The 20233-nt window shown below is 56.3% G+C and overlaps 1 protein-coding gene, 1 long non-coding RNA gene and 1 pseudogene across 9 annotated transcripts in view; 2 read left to right on the top strand and 1 right to left on the bottom strand.

Moving 5' to 3' along the window:
* Positions 1-2425, bottom strand: part of KDM5B (lysine demethylase 5B) — an 80596-nt gene extending 78171 nt beyond the window's left edge. The window contains exon 1 of one of the 2 annotated variants that reach the window (XM_059059087.2): positions 2008-2425. In XM_059059087.2, the coding sequence (XP_058915070.1) occupies positions 2008-2196 (189 nt within the window). In that variant the 5' untranslated portion in view covers positions 2197-2425. The remainder of the gene's footprint in view (positions 1-2007) is intronic. The other variant, XM_067026521.1, reaches the window with a different exon arrangement.
* Positions 1136-11869, top strand: LOC136793618 (uncharacterized). Of its 7 annotated transcripts, none has more exons than XR_010839198.1 (3): positions 1136-1205; positions 2331-3566; positions 3684-11869. It is a non-coding gene; the product is annotated as an uncharacterized lncRNA (long non-coding RNA). The 7 variants fall into 7 exon arrangements; XR_010839207.1 differs by lacking the exon at positions 1136-1205 and having other exon boundaries at positions 2084-2666; positions 3475-3566; XR_010839205.1 differs by lacking the exon at positions 1136-1205 and having other exon boundaries at positions 2084-2771; positions 3475-3566.
* A 1575-nt stretch (positions 11870-13444) lies between these two features.
* On the top strand, positions 13445-14409 carry LOC131753797 (alpha-1,3-mannosyl-glycoprotein 4-beta-N-acetylglucosaminyltransferase-like protein MGAT4E; annotated as a pseudogene).
* Positions 14410-20233: the final 5824 nt, after the last annotated feature.

Genomic DNA, 20233 nt, shown 5'->3' with positions numbered 1-20233 from the left:
AGAAAACGGTTTCTAAAACAAAGACTATTTACATCTCCATCTCTTAAGATCCCTTTGTTCCAACAAGACCCTACTTCAAGAGCTAAAACTTCTGGAAAGGTTTCCCTTTTTGCAGTTATATCAACTAGAAATACTCCCAAACTCTTTCCAATTGGCACAGGAGTTTGTTAAACAAAGGAGGAAGCAAGCCTCCTCCACACAAAGGAGGTCTCCAAAACAGAGCACTGGTTATGTTTGTGGATTATTTATTTGTGCCTCTTTAATACCCTTCCTCGGCTGTAGTAAGTACCACTCTCAATACAAAATGGTGGCCATCACGTCTGTCTGACATTCAGAATGGGGAAAGGCAGTAAGCTCACACATTTTGCAGGGCTTGCCATTAATATTCTGGCCAAGATGCGGAAATGAGTAGCCAAACCTAACCAGAGCAACACTATCTTTTTAGAAAAAGAACCCGACAAAAGGAATAGGAAAAGAAAGTAGATAAAGGGTTTACCCCAGCCCTAGTGCACCACAATACCAACATGGAGGACGACTCACCCCCAGGAACCGACTGCACACATTTGGGCTCCCGAAAACTTACTCAAGTTGCCTAGTTTCAGAAGAGACGCCCATGGATGCAAACGCCGACTATTCATAGTCCCCGTGCCTAACGCCGGACACAAAGCTCCGCTGCTACCTGTCCATGCCCTATTCTTCCACAACTAAAACCCTGGCCCCAATCACCGCACAACTTCTGCAGGCCTCTGCGCTCCAACCGACACGCACTTCCCTTCAGCAACGACAATCAACCTTGTCTACTTCTTCAGAGAAAGGCGTCTATTCTCAATCATCTCCCCCATCCTAACTGACCAGTTATTCCCGGAGACGGGTATTTCATCTCCATTTCAAACTAATCCAAGAAAAACTCCAATATAGAGTCCGCGTTTCAATTCGGGGGGAGGGGGGACTTGGGATCAGACAGACTCAGTCGGGATCTCCCTCCACACAGCTCTCCAGGCTGAGCGGTTACGCACAGAACCCCTCAACTCCAACGTCATTACAAAGAGCAAGCCTAAGAAAGAAAGGGGCGGGAGGGGGGCTTCCTCCAAGGGAGCGGGGGCGGAGCGGGGAGAAGCTTCTCAAACTGTCGGAAAGGCACTTAAACCTCCGGCCAGCGGTCCCGGCCCATCCAACTGCTCAGGCCGCCTCGGCCGGTCCGAAAGGTGGGCACAGCCCAGGGGTCCGGAGTTTGCGGCCGGGGGAAGGGGAGGGGAAATGACGGGAGAGGAGGGGGAGGGAACGGGGAGGGAAGGGGGAGGGGAGGGGAGGGGAGGGGGCAGCGGCCGGCCGGGCTTCTCCGCCGACGTTGCAGCCGTTGGTGACCGTTTCGGGAACACCCACTCTCACCCCCACCCGGGCAGGGGGCGCGCGGGGGCCTCCGCTCCGGGTCGGGACGCGGGACGGCCTCTGCCTTCGGGGCTGACACCGCCCGCCACGGGCAGCTCTCGGGGCGGGGGCCGGGGAACCTCTGGGAGGCCGCCCCCCAAACCCCACGCTCACGCCCCCTCTGCACGTCCGCTCGGCCCAGCCCGCGGTGCCCCCGTCTGGCGCCGTCGCCCCGCCTAGTCCCCGGCCCGGGGGGCCCGTCAGGAGTCCGGGCCGGGGCGGGGGGCCCAGGGCCGGAGGGTGGGGCGCCAGGTGAAGCCGCCCGGGCCGCCGCCGCCTCCACACAAAGGACCTGGGGCTCCGCCGCCATATTGAAAACTTTCCTCCTCGCGACAACTCGCGGGGCGCGCACCCCGCACCCCCGGCGCCCCGCACCCGCCGTACCCGCACCCGCGGGCCTCCACGCCAACCCGCCCTCCGCCCCGCGGGCTCCGGCGCACAGCCGCGACCCCGGTGCTGGCGGTGCCGCCGTCTCTCCGCCGAGATCCGAACCCCTGCCGCGCTCCGTCCGCTGTCCCCGCGCCCCGCGCAGAGGCCCAGCCACCCGCCGGCCGGCCGCGAGCCCCGCTCGAGACTCACCGGCGGCGGCCGCACCTTGCAGATCCCGGTCTGCTCGGCTATGGGCCGAATCTTGTGGATGAAGGCGAAAGGGTCGGCGAACTCCTCCCAGCTGGGCTCGAAGACCGGGCACTCGGGCGGCGGCAGGAACTCGCCCAGTGGGCCGGGGCCTCCGAGGGCCGGCGCGGGGCGCGGGCCAGGGGCCTCCATCCTCGCGGCGCCGCGGACGCGGCTGAGCGACGGTTCTCGGCCTCTTTCGGTTCCTTGGCCTTCCTCCTAAACCTTCTCCTTCTTTTTCTCTTTCTCCTCCACCTCTTCTTCCTTCTCCTCCTCCTCCTCCTCAGCCTCGGATCCGGCTCCTCAGACTCCGACTCCGACACCGACCGACGACGCCGCGCCGCGCCAGCCACGCCGTGCGCCTCCGCCGCCACGGCGAGGAAAAGGAGTCCCACCCCACCCCCACCCCCACCCAGCCCGTGCTGAGCGCCCGCCCCCAGGCCGGGTGGGGCGGCCCCCGGGGGACGGAGCTCGTCCTCACGGTCCAGCCCAGCCGGCACCCACTGACCACTGACTACGTGCCAGAGCCCCTTCCCTCCGTCGGGAAGTTACGGGTCTGGGGGAGAAGCCGGGCCCACGGGTGCAGGCTCCGTCCCGTCCCGCCCCGTGGGAAGCGCCGTGGTGTAAGTGCAAGGACACCTGGTCAGACCCCGAGGGGCGCAGGGTGTCGGGGAAGAGGCGGCTTTTCCAGGTAGAGGGAAGAGCTTGAACGTGACAACAGCCTGTAGGTGAGAAAACAACAGTTAAGAAGATAATAAGCTAACACTCTGAGCACTTCATCTCCTAGGCACTGTGCCACGTGCTTTCATGATTAACCTTTAATATACACAGCAACCCTACGAGGCAGGAACTCGTTTCCATTTTACAAATAAGGACATTGAGGCATAGGTTGATCAAGAAATCTGCCCAAATTCCTAGGCTAACAAGTGGTGGAGACTCCACTTATTGGAATGTAGGGTGTTGCAGGAAAGTGTGATCCGCTAGCAATACACTGCGAAGCTGGATGTGAGAAGAGTGGGAGCCTTGATATACTCCAGATGAGGAATGATGGGGCCTGAATTAAGGCAGTGGTGCTATTCATTAGGAGGGAGGGATGCAAATGGCATAAAAGTGACAAATTGGGGAGGCGCGATTCACGGGTGTAGGTACATGCCTGAGTGGGTGCGGCCGCTGGCATCGCTGGGGAACAAGAAGTCAGTCTGGGGAGGGAGCTTGTGGGTCCACTTCTGGCCATGTTGAGTCTGAGGTGTCTGGTACAGTTGGAGATACCCAACAGGCTCAGCGTATAAATCAGAAGGGGAGAGATCAGAAGTGGAGATGTAAATCTGGGAGTGATTAGCCTGAATGAGAGCCCTTCTTTATCTGATGCTTACTGTGTGTAAGGCATCCTTGTAAATGCCTTGTGTGTAATGGTATATTTGCTTCTTGAAGCTTCACTCCCGTCCCGCTTGGGAGGCACTGCTATTACCCCCATTTTGCAGAGCAGATCATGAAGGCACAGAGAGGTTCAGTCACTTTAAGAGGTAAGAACAATTTTGACACATGGTGGTGGGGGGGGGTCAGGTAATGTCCTGCCCCAGAAAATGGGAGAGAACTCAGAAAGTAGGACTTCAACATTAAAAAAGATCTCTTTTATCCAGAAAGCAGCCAAACCCATGGAAGGACTGTTTGCCAGGGCCTCCTTCGTAGGTAGGTGTCAACAGAGTCCTAGCCCTGCTTTTAGATTTACCTGGAGTAAAGAAGTCTCATCCTTGAGGATTCTTCGACTAAAAGGCCGGCGAGGGGAGAAGGCTCCTCTTCAGTAAACTCTAAAGTAAACCGAAGGGTCCTTGTTCTCGAGAAGGCAGGCCTTATCTGTCTAGGGCTTTGGGACCTAGCTAAGCCACAATGGAGACTGAGGCCAAGGGCAGCTGGCATCCTAGTAGAGAAAAAGTCATCGGTGTAAGTATATGAGATAACGAGTTATAATCTAGGTGCGGGGGATAGAGGAGTCGGCTGCAAAAAATTCTTTTAACTTTGCTGAATCTTTCAAGTTTTTTCACAGTAAAATGTTGGGGAGAAAAAAATCCTCGTTGTTGCTTTTTGCCATGGGCAGTCTGTGCTCTAGAGGGTCTCGCTGGACTTGATTTCCTGTCATGTGCTCTTTCCTAGGAGCGATGATAAGACTATTTTCACATTTAGCATTGGCATCCGCCAAGCCAGGTAGGCATAACTTTGAGGAAAACTCTAGACACGTACGGATTACGACCGAGATGCAGGACAGCGAACCCACGGAAAACTCTCCAGTGCCCAGCTGCCCCCGGGCCGCCCCCGTTCCTCCCCGCCTCGCGTCCCCAACTTCCGGTAGCGACCCCAGCCACGGGATTTCGTGGCTCCAGACGGCGCAGCGGATGTCGGCTCCCCGCGGACGCGTCGTGAGGCTAAGAGAGGGTCGACCGCCGGCCGGCGAGGGACCATAGAGATGCTCTGGGAAAGAGTGCTCCTTCCGCGGGAATGCGGAGGCGCTCCCGGCCCTTTATGATGTGTGTTTACATGCGCGGAGGGATCCAGCCAGCTGACAGCGGCGCCGCGCCGGTCCTTCTTTTTTTAAAGAGCCCGGCCGCGGGCGCTGATTGGCCGGCCGGCGTGGGCGCTGATTGGCCGGCCGGCGCGGCGCTCGGGGGCGGGGCACGCGCCTCATTGTCTGCTCCGCGGCCGCCGGGCTCCCTAAGTGGCTGGGGTGCGCTCTCGGCCGGAGGTCCGAGTCTCAGGGCCTCTGGCAGTGAGGCAGGGGCGGGTCGGCGTCGCGGCCGGGGCCGGTGGGTGGCAGTGCTGGCGGCCGGAGGGTAACCGAGCCCAGTCCGGGTGCCACGTCTCCAGGAACCCCTCCTCACCCGGGACGACACCCCGCCCCGCCGGGCTCCGTCTCCAGCCGCCGCCTGTGTGCGGCCCCGGAGCCTCGCACACGTCTCTGGGGTCTCTATCCTCCTCCTGCCCGCTCAGCCCCCAGGCCTCCCGAACAGCCTGCTCGACCCCACCCAGGCTCGCGCCCCCGGCTCTGCATGCATCCTGCACCGCGGGCCGGCCGCCCAGTGATGGGGCGCCCCCGCGTTCCTTCCGGGCGCCGCAGACTCGCAAACCGGGGGGCGACCTGGTCCCGCGCCCACCTCCGGACTGGGCTCCGGGAGCGGGGAGGCCGGCTCCCCGGAGGCCGCGAAGGGGGCGGTCCGCGCGGCACGTAGCGCACGTGGAGGGCAGCTCTCGCCGCGAGGTCGCCGCCGCCTCCGGCCGCTTTCCTGGCGCGCGGGGTGGGCGTGCGCCTGCCCTCTGCGCGGCCCCCGTACTCTGCGCGGCGTCACTTCCACAGAGCCCATCCCTCCCCAACGCTGTTGGACCTCCTCTCTCCTCTCCTTTCCCCTAATTTCACCGACGCACAGGCCTTTCCTTGGCCTTCTCACGACCCAGCTCGCTCGGCTCCTCCCTCTAGTCCACTGTCGTCCTCTCCCACGCCTTTGGGGGCCCTGGAATGCTTGGTGTCAGATGTCTCCTGTGGAGACAGACCCACAGACCTTGAGATCTCAGGATGAGCTGCCGCCTTGGTGGCCTCCGTGTTTTGCTTTATTTATTTTGTGCACTCCCACGAGGTCTCTCTATTCCTGTGCCTTTAACCAGGCGCTTGTCTTTTTCCACTGTCGTCCCTGCCCTCTTGCCCTACACAGGCAGGGGTCTCCACCGGATTGTAAACCGCTGGAGGGAGAGAGTCACGGTTTCCAGCCCGGGACCAGGCACGTGGTAGGAGCTCCACATGTTTGTTGAAGGGGAAGGGAAGTGGCCTTTCGTGTCTGTGGCTCTGTCTGGCCGAGGATGGAGTTTTGGACCGGACAAGGAGAAGAATCTGGTTGCCCAGCGGAAGCAGGAAGAGGTCTCACAACAGATCAGTGAGAGGCGGCGGGAGCCCACGCACTGGGATGCGCCCCTGACATTCCACAGCTCCCCTGCCCTGCTTATTTCCCTGGAACTACCAACCCCTTCTGCTCTGCTGGACGTCACTTGGGTGGGACTTCTGTGCTTCTGGTTCTGCCCCAGCCACAGCTATGGGGGCTGCCCTTGCAGATCAACCCCCGCGGAGACAAGGGTCTCATGCCTGGGCGTCTGTCCCTGGGAAGCTGGGCCTGGGGAGGCACCTGGTAATACCTCTTCCTCCTCCCCATCTGCTCTTTCTCTCCAGTCCTGGGACCCCTTCTCTCTGACTCAGGCCAAAGGGATCCAGGATCAGGACTTTGGTTTACCTGGGTGTGTGGGTCCCTCCCCAGGGAGCCTCAGTCCTGGTGCCGCCAGCCCTGCCCATAGGGGTGGGGCGGGCAGCAGCGTTACCCACACTCCCTTCGGGGTGTTTCCTCCCATTCAGGTTGGGCCAGTTTGGAGGTTCTGGACTCTGCTGGGGAAAGCTGAGAGGCAGAGAGAAGAACTCAAGTTCCCTGTTCACACTGCAGCCGCCACCGTCACCCTTAAGGAAGGTCTCTGGACTGAGGACCCCTCTCAGCATGCTCTAGGGCCTTGGATGGTTGGAATGTTTGAAATTCTCTGCATCCGGGATGAAAGTCTTGCAACAGGAATAAAAGGACTTCTACGCTAATTATATCTGAACTTCCCAGAGCGCTCCCGAACCCACCGTGCTCATTTGAAATCCAGTGTTCAACCAAATCCTGTCACGTGTCCGGCACAGGGTCTGACACAAAATCCTAACGCCGAGTCCGTTTCTTCTCTCCCCTGGCAGGAAGGGATGCTATCGGAGCACCTAGAGATACTGTGCAACCGGGAATGAGACCACGCCAGCGGCCGGAAGTAATTCACAGGCTCTCGGACATACCAACCCTGTGAAGTAGATGGGTGATACTGTCACCATCTTTCAAGTGGAGAAACTGAGACTCAGAAGAGTTTATTGGGCAAAATCACACAGGTGACAACAGAGCTAGGACTGGAATGAGAACACTGGAGCCTGTGATCTTCCCTGAACGCCAAGCTGAGGAAAGAGGACATGGAACCTCCATCCCAAATCTGACCACCAGCTGGCCCTGCAGCTGCCAACATGTGTCCATTCTCTCTCCTCTAAGCCACGATGGTTTCACACTTTCTGGACTGTCATCTGTAGTACCTTCGCTTACATTCTAACGGTTTCACAAAACAATACTTGCCCTTATACAGTGATGCCCATGCCGGGTGAAACCCATGAGGTTGTTTTTCTAACCTGTTATGGATTCTGACCCTCAGTTGGAAAAATGCTGCTTGGAGGTTAGTTTTTCCTGTTGTTCGGTGGCTTTCAAGAAGACGTAGCTGCAGTAGTTTCTTCACACCCACCTCACCTCAAGGTTTGGCCATTGCTCCTTGCCATGTTTTCCCTACATCCTCCAGAATGCTGTCCACGTCACATGCAAGATCAATCGCTATTGCTTATCTCTTCGGGCTGCTTTGTACTGTTTATTATTATTCACTTGGCTGCAATCCTATTCATTTCCCTCCTACCTCTGCCCACAGCCCTTCAACTCAAGGGGTCACTTTGTGCCCCATCTTTTCAGGCGCTCAGTATAAGACCAGGACCTAGCATAGTCTTCAAGTCTTCCAAGACCTGACTTAGAGCAGAGGCCAAAAACTCAGATGCCTTCAGGGGACAGAAAGAAATGAGAGAAACCAGCCAGGTGGACTCCGAGGAAGAGAATGCACGTCCGGCTACCGGGGCCATCACTGCTCAGGCCAGGGTGGCAGCAAGTGGCAATTTTTCAAGAGAAGCCAGAAGTCTAATTATTTATACAATCTCTCCTAATTTTTAGATGTTCAGTCTTCAATCAAATTTCTGAAAAACAGTGTGTGGGCCAACCAGACGTGCTCGTGGTCCGAGTGTGTTTTGGGTGGAGCCACCTCCCTGGAGAGGCTGGTGGGGTGGTGTGTTTGCTGACCTTCAGGGAGAGCAGTGGTTACCAAGGGAGCACCAGAGAGAGATGCTGGAGGGACAGGTGAGCTCCTGCCCATTACCTACCTCCCCGCCGGGGGCCAAGCTCATGCTTCTAGGCTGGAAGGGGAGCTCTAACTTCCAGCGAAGTCTGGAGCCCACATCTGGGACACACCATGGCCACAGGCCCAGCATCTCAGGCGGCTCACCCAGATCTGCGCTGCTGCCGTGGGGCCTGCCAGGGCTTGCTTAGTATTTCTTTTCATCTTATGTCCACTGTGCTTCAGTTAAAAACTACGTATTTTCCGCTCTTCCTCCACTGCTTGCCCCCTCTAAAGCCCTCAGAGGAGTGCGAATCAGGTGCTAAGCTGCGGAAGCGTTCTCAAAGTGCTGTGCGTCTGTTTAAGAGTCTAAAAGTAAGAATTCGGGTGGGGATTTAGGAATAAAGGGAGATGGGCCTCTCAATTATGACAGAAAGAAAGAAAAAAAAAATGACAGAAAGGAAGGCCGTGCTGGTCTCCGTGTTTGAAAAACAGTCATTGTTGGCACAAAAGTGCTGACATTTATTGAGTACTTGCTGTATGCTAGGCATTCTCCTGTGGATGATTTCTCCTCATCCTCATAAGAACACCCGAGAGTAGCCATCGTTATCTTTAGTTTCTAGGTGAGGAACTGGGGCTCAGAGAGACTGAGTCATTTGGCCAAGATCACATGGCCAGTAAGTTTAGCAGAACCACATTCTGGCCCGAGTCTGAGTCGAGAATCTGAGCTCGTAACCATTACCCATGTCTTGCCCTCCTCTGTTGTACTGCCCGGCCCTCCTGGCACTGCTGTGTCTCTGGCCCCTAGCACATGTTTGTGGAAGAGATAGATGACCACTCACCAGATCGCATAATCCTGATAACTAGTGACTTAATACATACTTGTTGAGCTCGCTCTCTGGGCCAGGTACTGCGCGAGGTGCTGTGGATGTGGCATTGAATAAAACAAAGGTCGGGCCATCAGCCTAGTGGATAGAGACAGACAGCGACACATACAAGGAGGATAGTTTCTGGTAGAAAGAAATGCTAAGGAAAATAGAATACATGGTAGCGCAACGGGAGGACGGGAGAGGTGGCGAGAGGGGACTTTAGCCACAATGACTGGAGGCCAGAGAAAGATCGTCTCTGGAGGAAAGTTCTCAGAAGAAGACCAAATGCAGAGGCCTGAGTTGAGAAAGAGCTTGGTTTGTCCCAGGGATGCTCCCTCCCCCAAATAGCCGGGGGAGGAGGGGTGGGGAGGGGGCGCCGGGAGATGGAGTCAAAGAGACAGATGGCCAGTCAGGCAGGACCTAGGAGGCTGTGGTCTGGAGTTCGCGAAGGGATATCACTTGGTCTACAATGTAAAAGACCTCTTTGCCGCGTGGAGGGAAGGTGGCAGGAGATCAAGTGTGGAGGGGAGGGGCCCGTTAGGTGGTGGCAGTGGTCCAGGCAGGAGATGGTGGTGTGGACTTGGGTTGTAGCAGCAGAGATGGAGAGGAAGGGTCATATTCCAGATGCACTTTGGAGGAAAATATAACAGGACTGAGGAGATTGAACATGGAGTGTTAAGGAGAGAGAGGCATTGAGGATTTTTTCCATGAGTAGCTGTAAAAATGGTGCTGCTACTCACTGAGATGGGGAAAACTTGGGGAGGAAAAGATTTGGGAAATAGGAAGAGTCTATAATTCTATTTGGCTCTGTTAAAATTAAGATACCTGTTATCCAAAAGGAGGTGGTGAAGAGTCAGGTAATTTGGAGCTCAGGACAGAGGCCAAAGCTGGAGGTAAGATCAGCCCTAGGAGTTCTCAGTGTTTGCATGTGTGTGTGTGTCTGTGTGTGTGCGCGTGCGCGTATATATGAAACGTACGTATATATGAAAGGATGTATGTAGATGTACACACACCTTATGTGTGTATGCATGTACCCCCGTGTACGCACACGCCTGTAATGTACACAGCACTTAAAGCCACGGGACTGGGTCAGAACCCTGGAGCGCTCCGACAGTCACTGCTGGGAAGAGGAGGAGCCGGGGAAAGAGCCGGACAGAGAAGGAGGGCCCGGCTGGTGAGCGCTGCACAGGAAGGGTGGCTCGGGGAGGAGATGGCAGCCAAGTGAGACTGATGAGCACGACACAGCTTTCCAGGGCTGTTGCTCTTGAGGGCTGCAGAGGGACGGGGCAGGATTTGGAGAGAACGTGAATTCAGGGAGGGATTTGCTTTCTGCTTTTTTTTACCCACCGGAAGAGAGTAGATGTCCTTTTTACAGTGACGGGAACGGTCCAGTAGGGTAGGGCGGGAGAAGCGGCAACTTGCAGAAGTGCAAAAGGGTAATTGCAGGGGTGACGAAGTCAGAAGGTGAAAGGGAATGCAAGTCGGGAGCCAACCCCGGAGGGCAGGAGGGATGGGGTAGAGGGAGGGCGTGCTGGGGGGCAGTTCCGTGCTTCTCAGGTAAGTCCTGGCCTGGTGCAGCGCTGACGATGGGACAGGTGGCAGGACACAGAGCAACATCACAGAGGGAGCTTAGCTCAAGGCTGGTCCTCAGCACCCCAGCTCCTCCTCTCTGTCTCTGCTGGTCTCCCAGGAGCCTGTCACACTCAGGGCTGAGCGAGGGCAGTGCGGCCCGTGCGACAGGTAAACCGCACAGGAGGGGCAGGGAACAGGGCTGGTCCCCTGAGGGCGAATTTCTCCGGCTATAGTTGTAGAGCCTTTTATTCAGTCAGTATATGTGTCCATGTATTTATGTTCTAGAAAAAAGCCTATTTCTGTTACATGTAGTGGTTTGTATCTGAATGACCTATCTGACTTAAGGAAACCAGGTAAGGAAGGTTTAAGCCATCCTACTGTATATTAGTACTGTTTTTGCAACTCTTATCAAAAAGCTAAATGGTTAAGGGAGGGAAGCAGGGTAACCTCTACCAAAATACTAAACTGGCAGGGAACCGTGAAAATGGGGACATTAGAAGATAGTATAGCCTTGGGAGCACAGAAATTACTACGGTTACTTTTCTTTTGTGACCTGACTAGGCAGACAAATGACCAAGAGTGGGAGACAAGGTGTGTCAGAGCCTTTCCTCTGATCATTTAGAAACAATCAGAAAAACACATTCTCTCTGGAGAAAAGACACTACCAGGGAAAGAGCAGCCTCTGAGCCAGCCCGAATTCCAGCAGCCCAACACTCAAAAAAGGATTTTTTTTTTTTTACTCTGAGTTAACAGAAGCATGTTCTTTTTTTGTTGCGGAGCATGGGCTCTAGAGCGCGGGCTCAGTAGTTGCGGCGCACGGGCTTAGTTGCTCCGTGGCATGTGGCATCTTCCCGGACCAGGGATCGAACCCGTGTCCCCTGCATTGGCAGGCGGATTCTTAACCACTGCGCCACCAGGGAAGTCCCAGAATCATTTCCAATCAAGGTCTGTGAATGAGATTAAGGATGGGGATAAATTAAGGACGCCCTTTACGAGAAGTAAGAAAGGCACCAAATTGCTTAGCACTTAGCAACACTTCAAGTTCAGCTATTTTAATAAATTGACTTTTGTTTAAAAAAGTAGGGGTGGGTGGTGACCATCTTTGTAAGATAAACGGCCCTCATCACTGAAGGCCCAGCAGACTGTTAACCATTTGAGCAGGGAGAGCCCTGGGGAAGTGGAATCTCCAGACAAACCTATAAAGAGAAGGCAGCAAACGTCCCGGGACAGGTGGCCTCCCCTCTCGAGGCCAGGAAGAAGGCTCAGGTTCCCAGGTCAGACGGAAAGGCGGGCGTGGGAAGTGAGTTCACCACGGTGAGAGGAAGGCTGGAATAGGGCTGTCGGGAGGGCCAGGCTCCCAGGAGTCGGGGAGGTGGAGGCGTGGACCAGGGAGCGCCCCCTGCCATCCTGGCGCCCTCCTGCCCTCTTGCTGTAGGAGCTGCCACGCAGGGTTCCGTCCGGCGCTGCTGCGTTACCTTGGTGGGCGCCGGGTTCCTGTGGCTCTTGTTCACTCTGAAAGTCCCCAGGGAAATGGAAGCTGAGCAGAACAGGATGGCCAATGAAGGCCCAGGAGCAAGCTTGCTCTCAGTGCGGGCATTAAGGGTGTGTGGTGGGCGTGGACAGGTAGAGCTCGGAAATGCCCTGTACCTCTCTCGCTGGAGAGCAGGAGGCTCCGAGGGGGTTGGGGTGCGGACCTGGCTGGACCCACTGGTCCACAGAGAAGCTGCATTGTCCCCCATATTTGTTAAGGTAAGGAAGACAGCAGATACTGCTGGAGCCCTGGATACTCTGGCTGGTGGTCAGACATCCTGAGAATGTGCTGGGCTTGCTCTGGGGAGACTGAGCCTCTCTTTTCCTGGAAAGGCTCATGGGAAAGCACTAGAGGCCAAACCCTGTTCTTTTTATGAGAGGAGGACCAGGCGTTGCCTCTGCCAAGGCCACAGTTATAGAAGGAAGGATCTGGAGCCACTAGAAGACTGGCAGAGTCTCACCTTCAAATATTTGGAAAAACTCCAGCAGAGAAAGAAGAGTGAGTTCCACGGAGGGGAGTGGGTTCCCCAGGGGGGCGGGAGCATCCAGAGAAGAAGGGACCCGGCGGGGGGTGGGGCGGGAGGGCAGGGGGCCTGGCAGACAGTCCTCTCCCTGCGAAGGCCTTTGTGTGGAGAGGGAAGAAGGGAAGCGGTAGCGTGGCCGCTCCAGGAGGGTGGATCACTGCGTGAGAGAACCCCGGGGGCGGGGGGCCTTCGGGCCACGTGTCCAGTTCACCCAGTGTTACGCTCAGGGGCACGGGGACCCACCGGAGGCCACATAGTCGGTGGCAGAGCTGAGACCATAGTCTCGGGCTCCTGACTCCCAGGAGAAGGGCTTTATCTGTAGGTCTTCTTTAAAGGAGAGCTTTGGGAAGATGAGCTGGGTAAAATCAAAGGAATGATAATGACTATAAAAACGGCTAATATTAGGACTTCCCTGACGGTCCAGTGGTCAGGACTCGGCACTTTCACTGCCCAGGGCACGGATTTGATCCCTGGTCGCGGAACGAAGGTCCCACAAGTCGAGTGGCACAGCCAAACTTTTTTTTTTTAATCTAATATCTATTGAACACTTAAACCATGTGCCACAGAATTCCAGCTCAAAGAAGCCTCGGGGGCCCGTGGGAACGCAGCACCCCAGCTCAGGCACCTGGTGACCTTGTTAGAATGCAGGCTCTGCTTCACTAGATTCTGCATTTCTCATAAGCGTCCAAACGGGGCGATGTTGCCAGACTAAGGCCCACACCTCGCTAGCGAGGACCTGAGCCTCGACGCCCGCTGGGGTGGGCAGCGGCCGGGCAGCGAGGGCGGGAAGAGAGCCGGTCCCGCAGAGCCCCCCGCCTGCCTGCACGCTGACCGCGCCGCACCTCCTCGCGGCCCCGGCCGCTCCCGCGTTCCGCGCCTCCTCGGAGGTGCCGGGCCGCCTGGCGGGCGCGGGCCTGGCCTGGCTCAGGGAGACCGGCCTCCACGTTGCCAGCCTCTCCGGCCCACAGACCCCGCGGCCCGCCGGAGGCCTGTCCCCCCGAGGGCGGCGTCGGGCCGGGGGCCTCTAGGCGGGAGCTGGACCCCCAGCGGACCGCGGGCCACGCCTTCCCCATGAGCTTCGCCACGAAGCGCTCGGACTGCTTCCCGCTGCCGGAGGACGAAGCCTTGTGCGCCCCCAGCTTCATCAGCCACGCTCGGTGGGCAGTGGACACCCTGGGGTCCCAGCCCCGGGCGCTGCTGGAGTTCCCCAACCTGGGCTTCCTGGACAAGCTCTTCTGCAGCGGGGACCCCCGGCGCTGGCCCACTTCCTCCTCCTCTTCTCCAGGCCAGGCTCCCCCCTCACTCCCGCAGCCTCCTGGCCCAGAGGGACCCGATCCTCTGCAGACCGTTCCTGTTCTACCACCCGCTCTCCTACCATGCACCGAACGACAGCCGCAAGGCCTCGGGCGCGCGGAAAACGAGCCCCTACGCCGCCGACAACCCACCAGGAGCCGCTTTCACCGACAGGAAGGTTTTTGAGGTCCATTTCCCCCGGGAGGCCTGCCGTCTGGACGAGTCCTTCTTTTGGGCCCACGGTGTTGGCGCAGGGAACCACCCAGGGGACCTGAGGAGGGTGCGGGTGCTGACGGGTACCATGCTGGGTGGCGAGTGCGCCCTGCGGGGGCAGGGAGAGAGGGCTGCGAGCCCGAGGGGATGCCGCAGCCCGCACCCGCCTCGCCTGGCTGCGCCAGCTCCCGGAAGGGCACCTGGATCCGGAGGTGGTAACAAAGAGCGGGGGGCACGAGGAGAGCTGTGCGAGGCTGGTGGCGCGCGCTCACCAGGTGGGTGGGCCCAGCATCGGGCACATCTGCCTCCGGGAGGAACAGGCCAGGGACCGTGGGGGCAGCTCAGGAGGAAGAAAACTCAATAAGTTGATGAAAGATTAAAATCTTGCAGCTGTGTCATTCTAGCCTCTCTGCGTGACCCGGGGGTGGGGTGGGGATGCCAGGGAATGAGGGGCAGAGAGGGAAGACGTGGGCATTCTTCTGGCGCCGCCCAGACGTTAGACCTGTCCCTTCCTTTTTCTACCCAAACACACAAGCGACTCTTTTTTTTTTTTTTGTGGTACGCGGGCCTCTCACTGTTGTGGCCTCTCCCATTGCGGAGCATAGGCTCCGGACGCACAGGCTCAGCGGCCATGGCTCACGGGCCCAGCCACTACGCGGCATGTGGGATCTTCCCGGACCGGGGCACGAACCCGTGTCCCCTGCATCGGCAGGCGGATTCTCAACCACTGCGCCACCAGGGAAGCCCACAAGCGACTCTTATAGGCTGTCTTTTCCTGGGCTGGACATAGCTTAGCCCAGCTTGGGACAAGGACCTGGTCATTCGCAGAATCTATCCCTGGGATGCTGAGATCAGCACAAATACAGGGTGTTGGTGTGTGTGTTCGCACACAGTTAGAGGCCAGGGGTGAGGGGTAGCAGGAGGGGACACCATGGCCAGGCCCTGGGATTTACATCATAAGACGCCAAGGAAGGGCCTCTCATCAGAAGTCGAACTCTCTGAGGCTCTGGAATGCAACAGATGGACGCGTACCAATAAAACTAAGCCCCTGACTCGGTCCTTTTAAGACGTTCTGTGGCGCCAATCTAGTTCCCTTCTTCCCTCACAAACGAACTCGGGCACAAATAGCTTGTAACCAAAGCTTCCCTTTCTCCTCCGCGTTCACTTCTCACCCCGTGCTGGCTTCTGCATCCCAGCACTGCTGAAACTCCCCCCTATCTGTAATGACAAAAATAGTCACAACCTAGTGGCATTTTTTTTTTTTCAGATCTCACTCTCCTTAACTCCCTGCAGCAGCACACAGTACGACTTAGTCTTCTTCCTTGACTCTGGGCTTCATCCATTCATCAGAATTACTGAAGCCCCACTATGTGCCAGGGACAAAAAAAAGCTCCTCTTGGGGTTAAGAAGTACAGGGTCCTTGGGGGGTACAGACCGGTGTTAAAACTTTATTGGGAGCTTAGGAAAGGCTTTTTGGAAGACATGTAAGCCTAGACCTGCCAGATAATTGGAGAAGATAGCCAGGTGTGAGGAAAGAAGGTCAGGGAAATTTTCCAGTAAAAGAAACAGCATATAGAGAAGTGGGCCAGAGGTGAGAAGAAACCTGGCTCATTTGGGAAAAAAAAAATCATTTAGTGGGGCTGGCAATGGAGGGCAAGTTGGTGTAGTGGTGGGACAGAAGATGAGGCCACAGGACTAAGAAAAGACCTGCTTACAAAGGGTCATGGACAGTTCAGTGTGGGAAAGAATAGTCTTTTCAACAAGTGGTGGTGGAACAGCTGAATACCCATGTGCAAAAGAGTGAAGTGTGACTCCTACCTCACACTGTATAAAAAGTGAACTCAGAATGGATCACAGACCTACTTGTAAGAGCTAAAAGCTCTAAAACTCTTAGAAGAAAACACAGATGTAAATCGTTGTGACCTTGGATCAGGCAATAGATTATTAGGTATGACACCAGACGCACAAGTCATCAAAGAATAGATAAATTGGACTTCATCAAAATTTAAAACTTTTGTGGTTCATAGGACACTATCAATAAAGTGAAAAGACAACCCACAGAATAGAAGAAAATATTTGCAAATCATATGTCTGATGAGAGATGGGTGTCCAGAATATATAAAGAAAGCTTACACACAATAATAAAAAGACAAATAACCCAATTAAAAATGGGCAAAGGATCTGAATAGACACTTCTCCAAAGAAGATACACAAATGGCCAATAAGCACGTGAAAAGACACTCATCATTAGTCATTAGGGAAATGCAAATCAAAACCACAGTGAAATACCACTTCACACCCACTAGGACTGCTATTTAAAAAACAGAAAATAAGGGCTTCCCTGGTGGCACAGTGATTAAGAATCCATCTGCCAATGCAGGGGACACGGGTTCAAGCCCTGGTCCAGGAAGATCCCACATGCTGCGGAGCAACTAAGCCCATGCGCCACAACTACTGAGCCTGTGAGCCACAACTACTGAGCCCACGTGCCACAACTACTGAAACCCACACGCCTAGAGCCCATGCTCCGCAACAAGAGAAGCCACCGCAATGAGAAACTCGTGCACCGCAACGAAGAGTAGCCCCAGCTCGCCGCAACTAGAGAAAGCCCACGCGCAGCAACGAAGACCCAACGCGGCCATAAATAAATAAATAAATATTTTAAATAAATAAATAACAGAAAATAAGTGTTGGTGAGGTGTGGAGAAATTGGAGCCTCATACATGCTGCTGGGGTTGTAAAATGGGGCAGCCACTTTGGAAAACCACTGAACAATCCTCAAAATGTTAGAGTTACCACATGATCCAGCAATTCCACTCCTAGGTCTGTGTGTAGGAGTGAAAATGAATGAAAAAATGAAAACATATATCCACACAAAGACTTACACATGAATGGTCATAGCAGCATTATAATAACCAACATGTGGAAACAATCCACATGTCCAGCAACTGATGGATGAAATAAACAAAATGTGGTATATCAGACGATGAAAATGAAATACTGCTCAGCCACAAAAAGGGATGGAATATTGATACGCGCTACAACATGCACAAACCTTCAAAACATTGGGCTACGTGAAAGAGATCAGTCACAAAAGGTCACATAGTATATGATTCCACTTGTATGAAGCGTCCACAATAAGCAAGTCCAAAGGGACTCATACGGGGGTGATGAAAATGTTCTAAAATCGATTGTGGTAATGGTTGCACTCTGTGAATACACTAAAAACTATTGAATTGTATCCTTCAAAAAGAGTGAATTTTAGGGTATGTGAATTATATCTCAATAAGGCAGTTATTTGTTTAAAAGCTGTAGAAGCAAATGAAAGGGTTGAGAATAACCTGGGGGCAACGGAGACTCACGGAGCAGTTCTGAGCAGAAGAGCAAAGTGCCTGTTCGTGCTCTGGGGGGTCGCCCCAGGCATCCCGGCGGGGTAGCCAGTGGGTCAGGAGTGGGAGCCCAGGAGAACTAGCAAGATAACGAGAGGTCTTGGCCCGGGACAGGCACCCCTCCCCTTCTCCCTTCTAGCCCTCCGCTGTCCTCTCACCAGTCAATCATAAACTAGCCTGTTTTCCCACATACCTCTCGGACCGCCATCCCTAAATGTGGGAAAATTCCGAGGCCTTGCACTCTGTCTGTATCTTCTTTCTCTGATGACTTTCGATCTCGGTCAGAGCCTTACCTGAACGCACTCTGAGGCACCGCCCAAGTCGACATCACCCTCTGAGGCCTCCAGTCTGTGCCTCCGAGTGCCGTGCCCGGCTGATGACGACACTCTCCACTTGGGTTTAACTGTCACCTCAGCCCAGCACGTCTGACACCAAGTTCTTTAGCTTGTATGTGTTTCTGGCAATGGTTACCTTACACACATAAACTCAAACTCCTAAAACAGTGCTTTGAAAAGATGGTCTATGAGCCACTTGCATCAGAATCCCCTGGAATTGCTTATTTAAAATGCTTTTACCCAGCCTTGCTCATTCCCCCATCAAAGTCCTTCAGCCGCTGTAAGCCCCTACTTTCCCACCCACCCCGGTCTAGGCCTGCCGCTTAGGCTCACGTCCGGACTTTTCCCGACTGACCACGACATGTCAGGCCCCGGGCACAGGGACAGAGTAACAGCTTGTGGACTCTGGCCTTGAAGAGCTTCTAGTCCAGAGAGAGAGAGAGACAAGTGAAATACCGCATTAAAGGGGCAGAGAAGGGACTTCCCTGGTGGCGCAGTAGTTAAGAATCCGCCTGCCAATGCAGGGGACACGGGTTCGAGCCCTGGTCCGGGAAGATCCCACATGCCGCGGAGCAACTAAGCCCGTGCACCTCAACTACTGAGCCCGCGCTCTAGAGCTCGTGAGCCACAACTACTGAGCCCGTGCGCCACAACTACTGACACCCTCGCACCTAGAGCCCGTGCTCCGCAACAAGAGAAGCCACGGCAATGAGAAGCTCGTGCACCGCAACAAACAGTAGGTCCCGCTCGCCGCAGCTAGAGAAAGCCCACGCGCGGCAACGAAGACCCAACGCAGCCAACAATAAATAAATTAATAAATTAATTAAAGGGGGCAGAGAAGAGGGAGCAGGGGAGGCTTCCCAGAGGAGGTGACAGCCAACAGGTGCGGTGTCCTCAGACAGGGAAGTGGAAGGAAGCATGTGAGCAAGTGGCCTGAGGTCCCACCGGGGCCTCCCCTCCCCACCGCGTCTCTGGGGCCCGAGGGTCTGCCGCCTCGGCGAGCCCCGTGCGGACCTCACGCCAGGGAGAGAGCTCTGTCCCGGGGCAGGGAGGTTGCGAAGGCCGGAGGCCTCTCGCTGGCTGAGCTCCTGCCAGAAGGGAAGAGGGGTCTCTCTTCTTCTCTTAGGCTTTGCAATCTCCCGATGGCCTCCTGACTCTCTTTTAATTGAGGTTTCTGTTGATCTTCACAGCAAGCTCCCCGCTTCTTGGGGATCTTGGTCGTTAGGTGGGGCTCCGGAGCGGGTGGGGAGGAATCGAGGTTCCCGCCGGCCCCCCACGGCCTCCGAGTGGCCCCTCAGCAGCCTGTCAGGCTCCCCTCAGGTCAGGCCTCGCTGGCCTCTTTCCCTCCCTCCACGCCTGCCGCATCCTCTGCTTTGCGTCCTCCTGGATCACCTCTGTGTCTTGGGAGCTGGGTTCCTGCCCCCGAGTGCTGGCCCGGCAGGACAGGACCTGGCTTCCCGGTGAGACCGGGGAGGCCTGGACACCCATCGCCAGGGAGCTGGGGAGAGACCACTGCCTCCACTCCCCTACGCCGGCCCCAGTCCGGGACCCAGCAGCAACCCTTTCCTTCCAGCTTTTCCTTCATCCGAACCTTTACTGAGCACCCAGCCGGTGCCAGGCACCTGTGCAAACTTCCCCTGAAGCCTTGGGCTCTAGCCACGGGTTAACCGGCCTCAGTGGAAAACCCAGGCGGAGGTTTGTTGTCACCAAACCTGCGTTTTAGTCCCAGCTCCACTTCCGAGCTGAGAGATCTTAAAACGTTATTAACCCCGCGGAGCCGTCTCCCCGCTCTAACCGAGGATCCCACCCGCCACGCAGCGCTGGCACGAGGGTTAAAGGGAATCAAGCCTGTGAGGCGGGGGCCAGACCCCCAGGTGCGTCAGCTCGTCTGCCCGTTCACTCCGGGTGCCAAGGCTCAGCGTGTAGAGCAGCCAGCCCTCCCCCCACCCCGAGCTCCCCCCGCGGAGGAGGACTCCAGGCCTCCACTCACTCCCAGGCAGCATCTGGGGGGCTCCCTGCTGGCGCATCCGGGGCTCCTACTACGGGTCTGAGCTCCACCCCTCTCCCCCGGGAGCCCCCGCAGGCCCGGGCAGGTAGGAGTCTCCACTGTGTTGCCCGCCTGACCCCAGGTGGGTGGGGAGGGGCAGACTTCCCACCAAAAGGCCTCAGGGCGCGCGTCTCCTCTTTCTGGTTGGGCCGCTTTAGGATCTGCTTGGATCCCCGGAAGCGGTATCATCACGCAGAGTGCCAACAGACGGGCCGCCGGGGCTCCCTGCTCCTCGGGCACTGGGGCGGCTCCCTTGCAGGGCAGGAGCATGGCGTGGGGTCTGGCCCCCTGTGATCCCAAGCGGTCTCACCTGTAGGACGCAGACATTCAGGGCTGCTGAGGGAGCAAATGAAGGCTGCACGTGTGAGGGGCCAGAGCCTCGAGGGCCACGCTAGCCGGTTAGCCCCATCTGCCAACGTGCAGGCTTATCCCCGCCCTCCCTGCCAACCGA

Source organism: Kogia breviceps, chromosome 1 (genome assembly GCF_026419965.1).
Source record: "Kogia breviceps isolate mKogBre1 chromosome 1, mKogBre1 haplotype 1, whole genome shotgun sequence".
Lineage (NCBI taxonomy): Eukaryota > Metazoa > Chordata > Mammalia > Artiodactyla > Physeteridae > Kogia > Kogia breviceps.
This window is presented reverse-complemented; position numbering and strand designations above follow the sequence as displayed.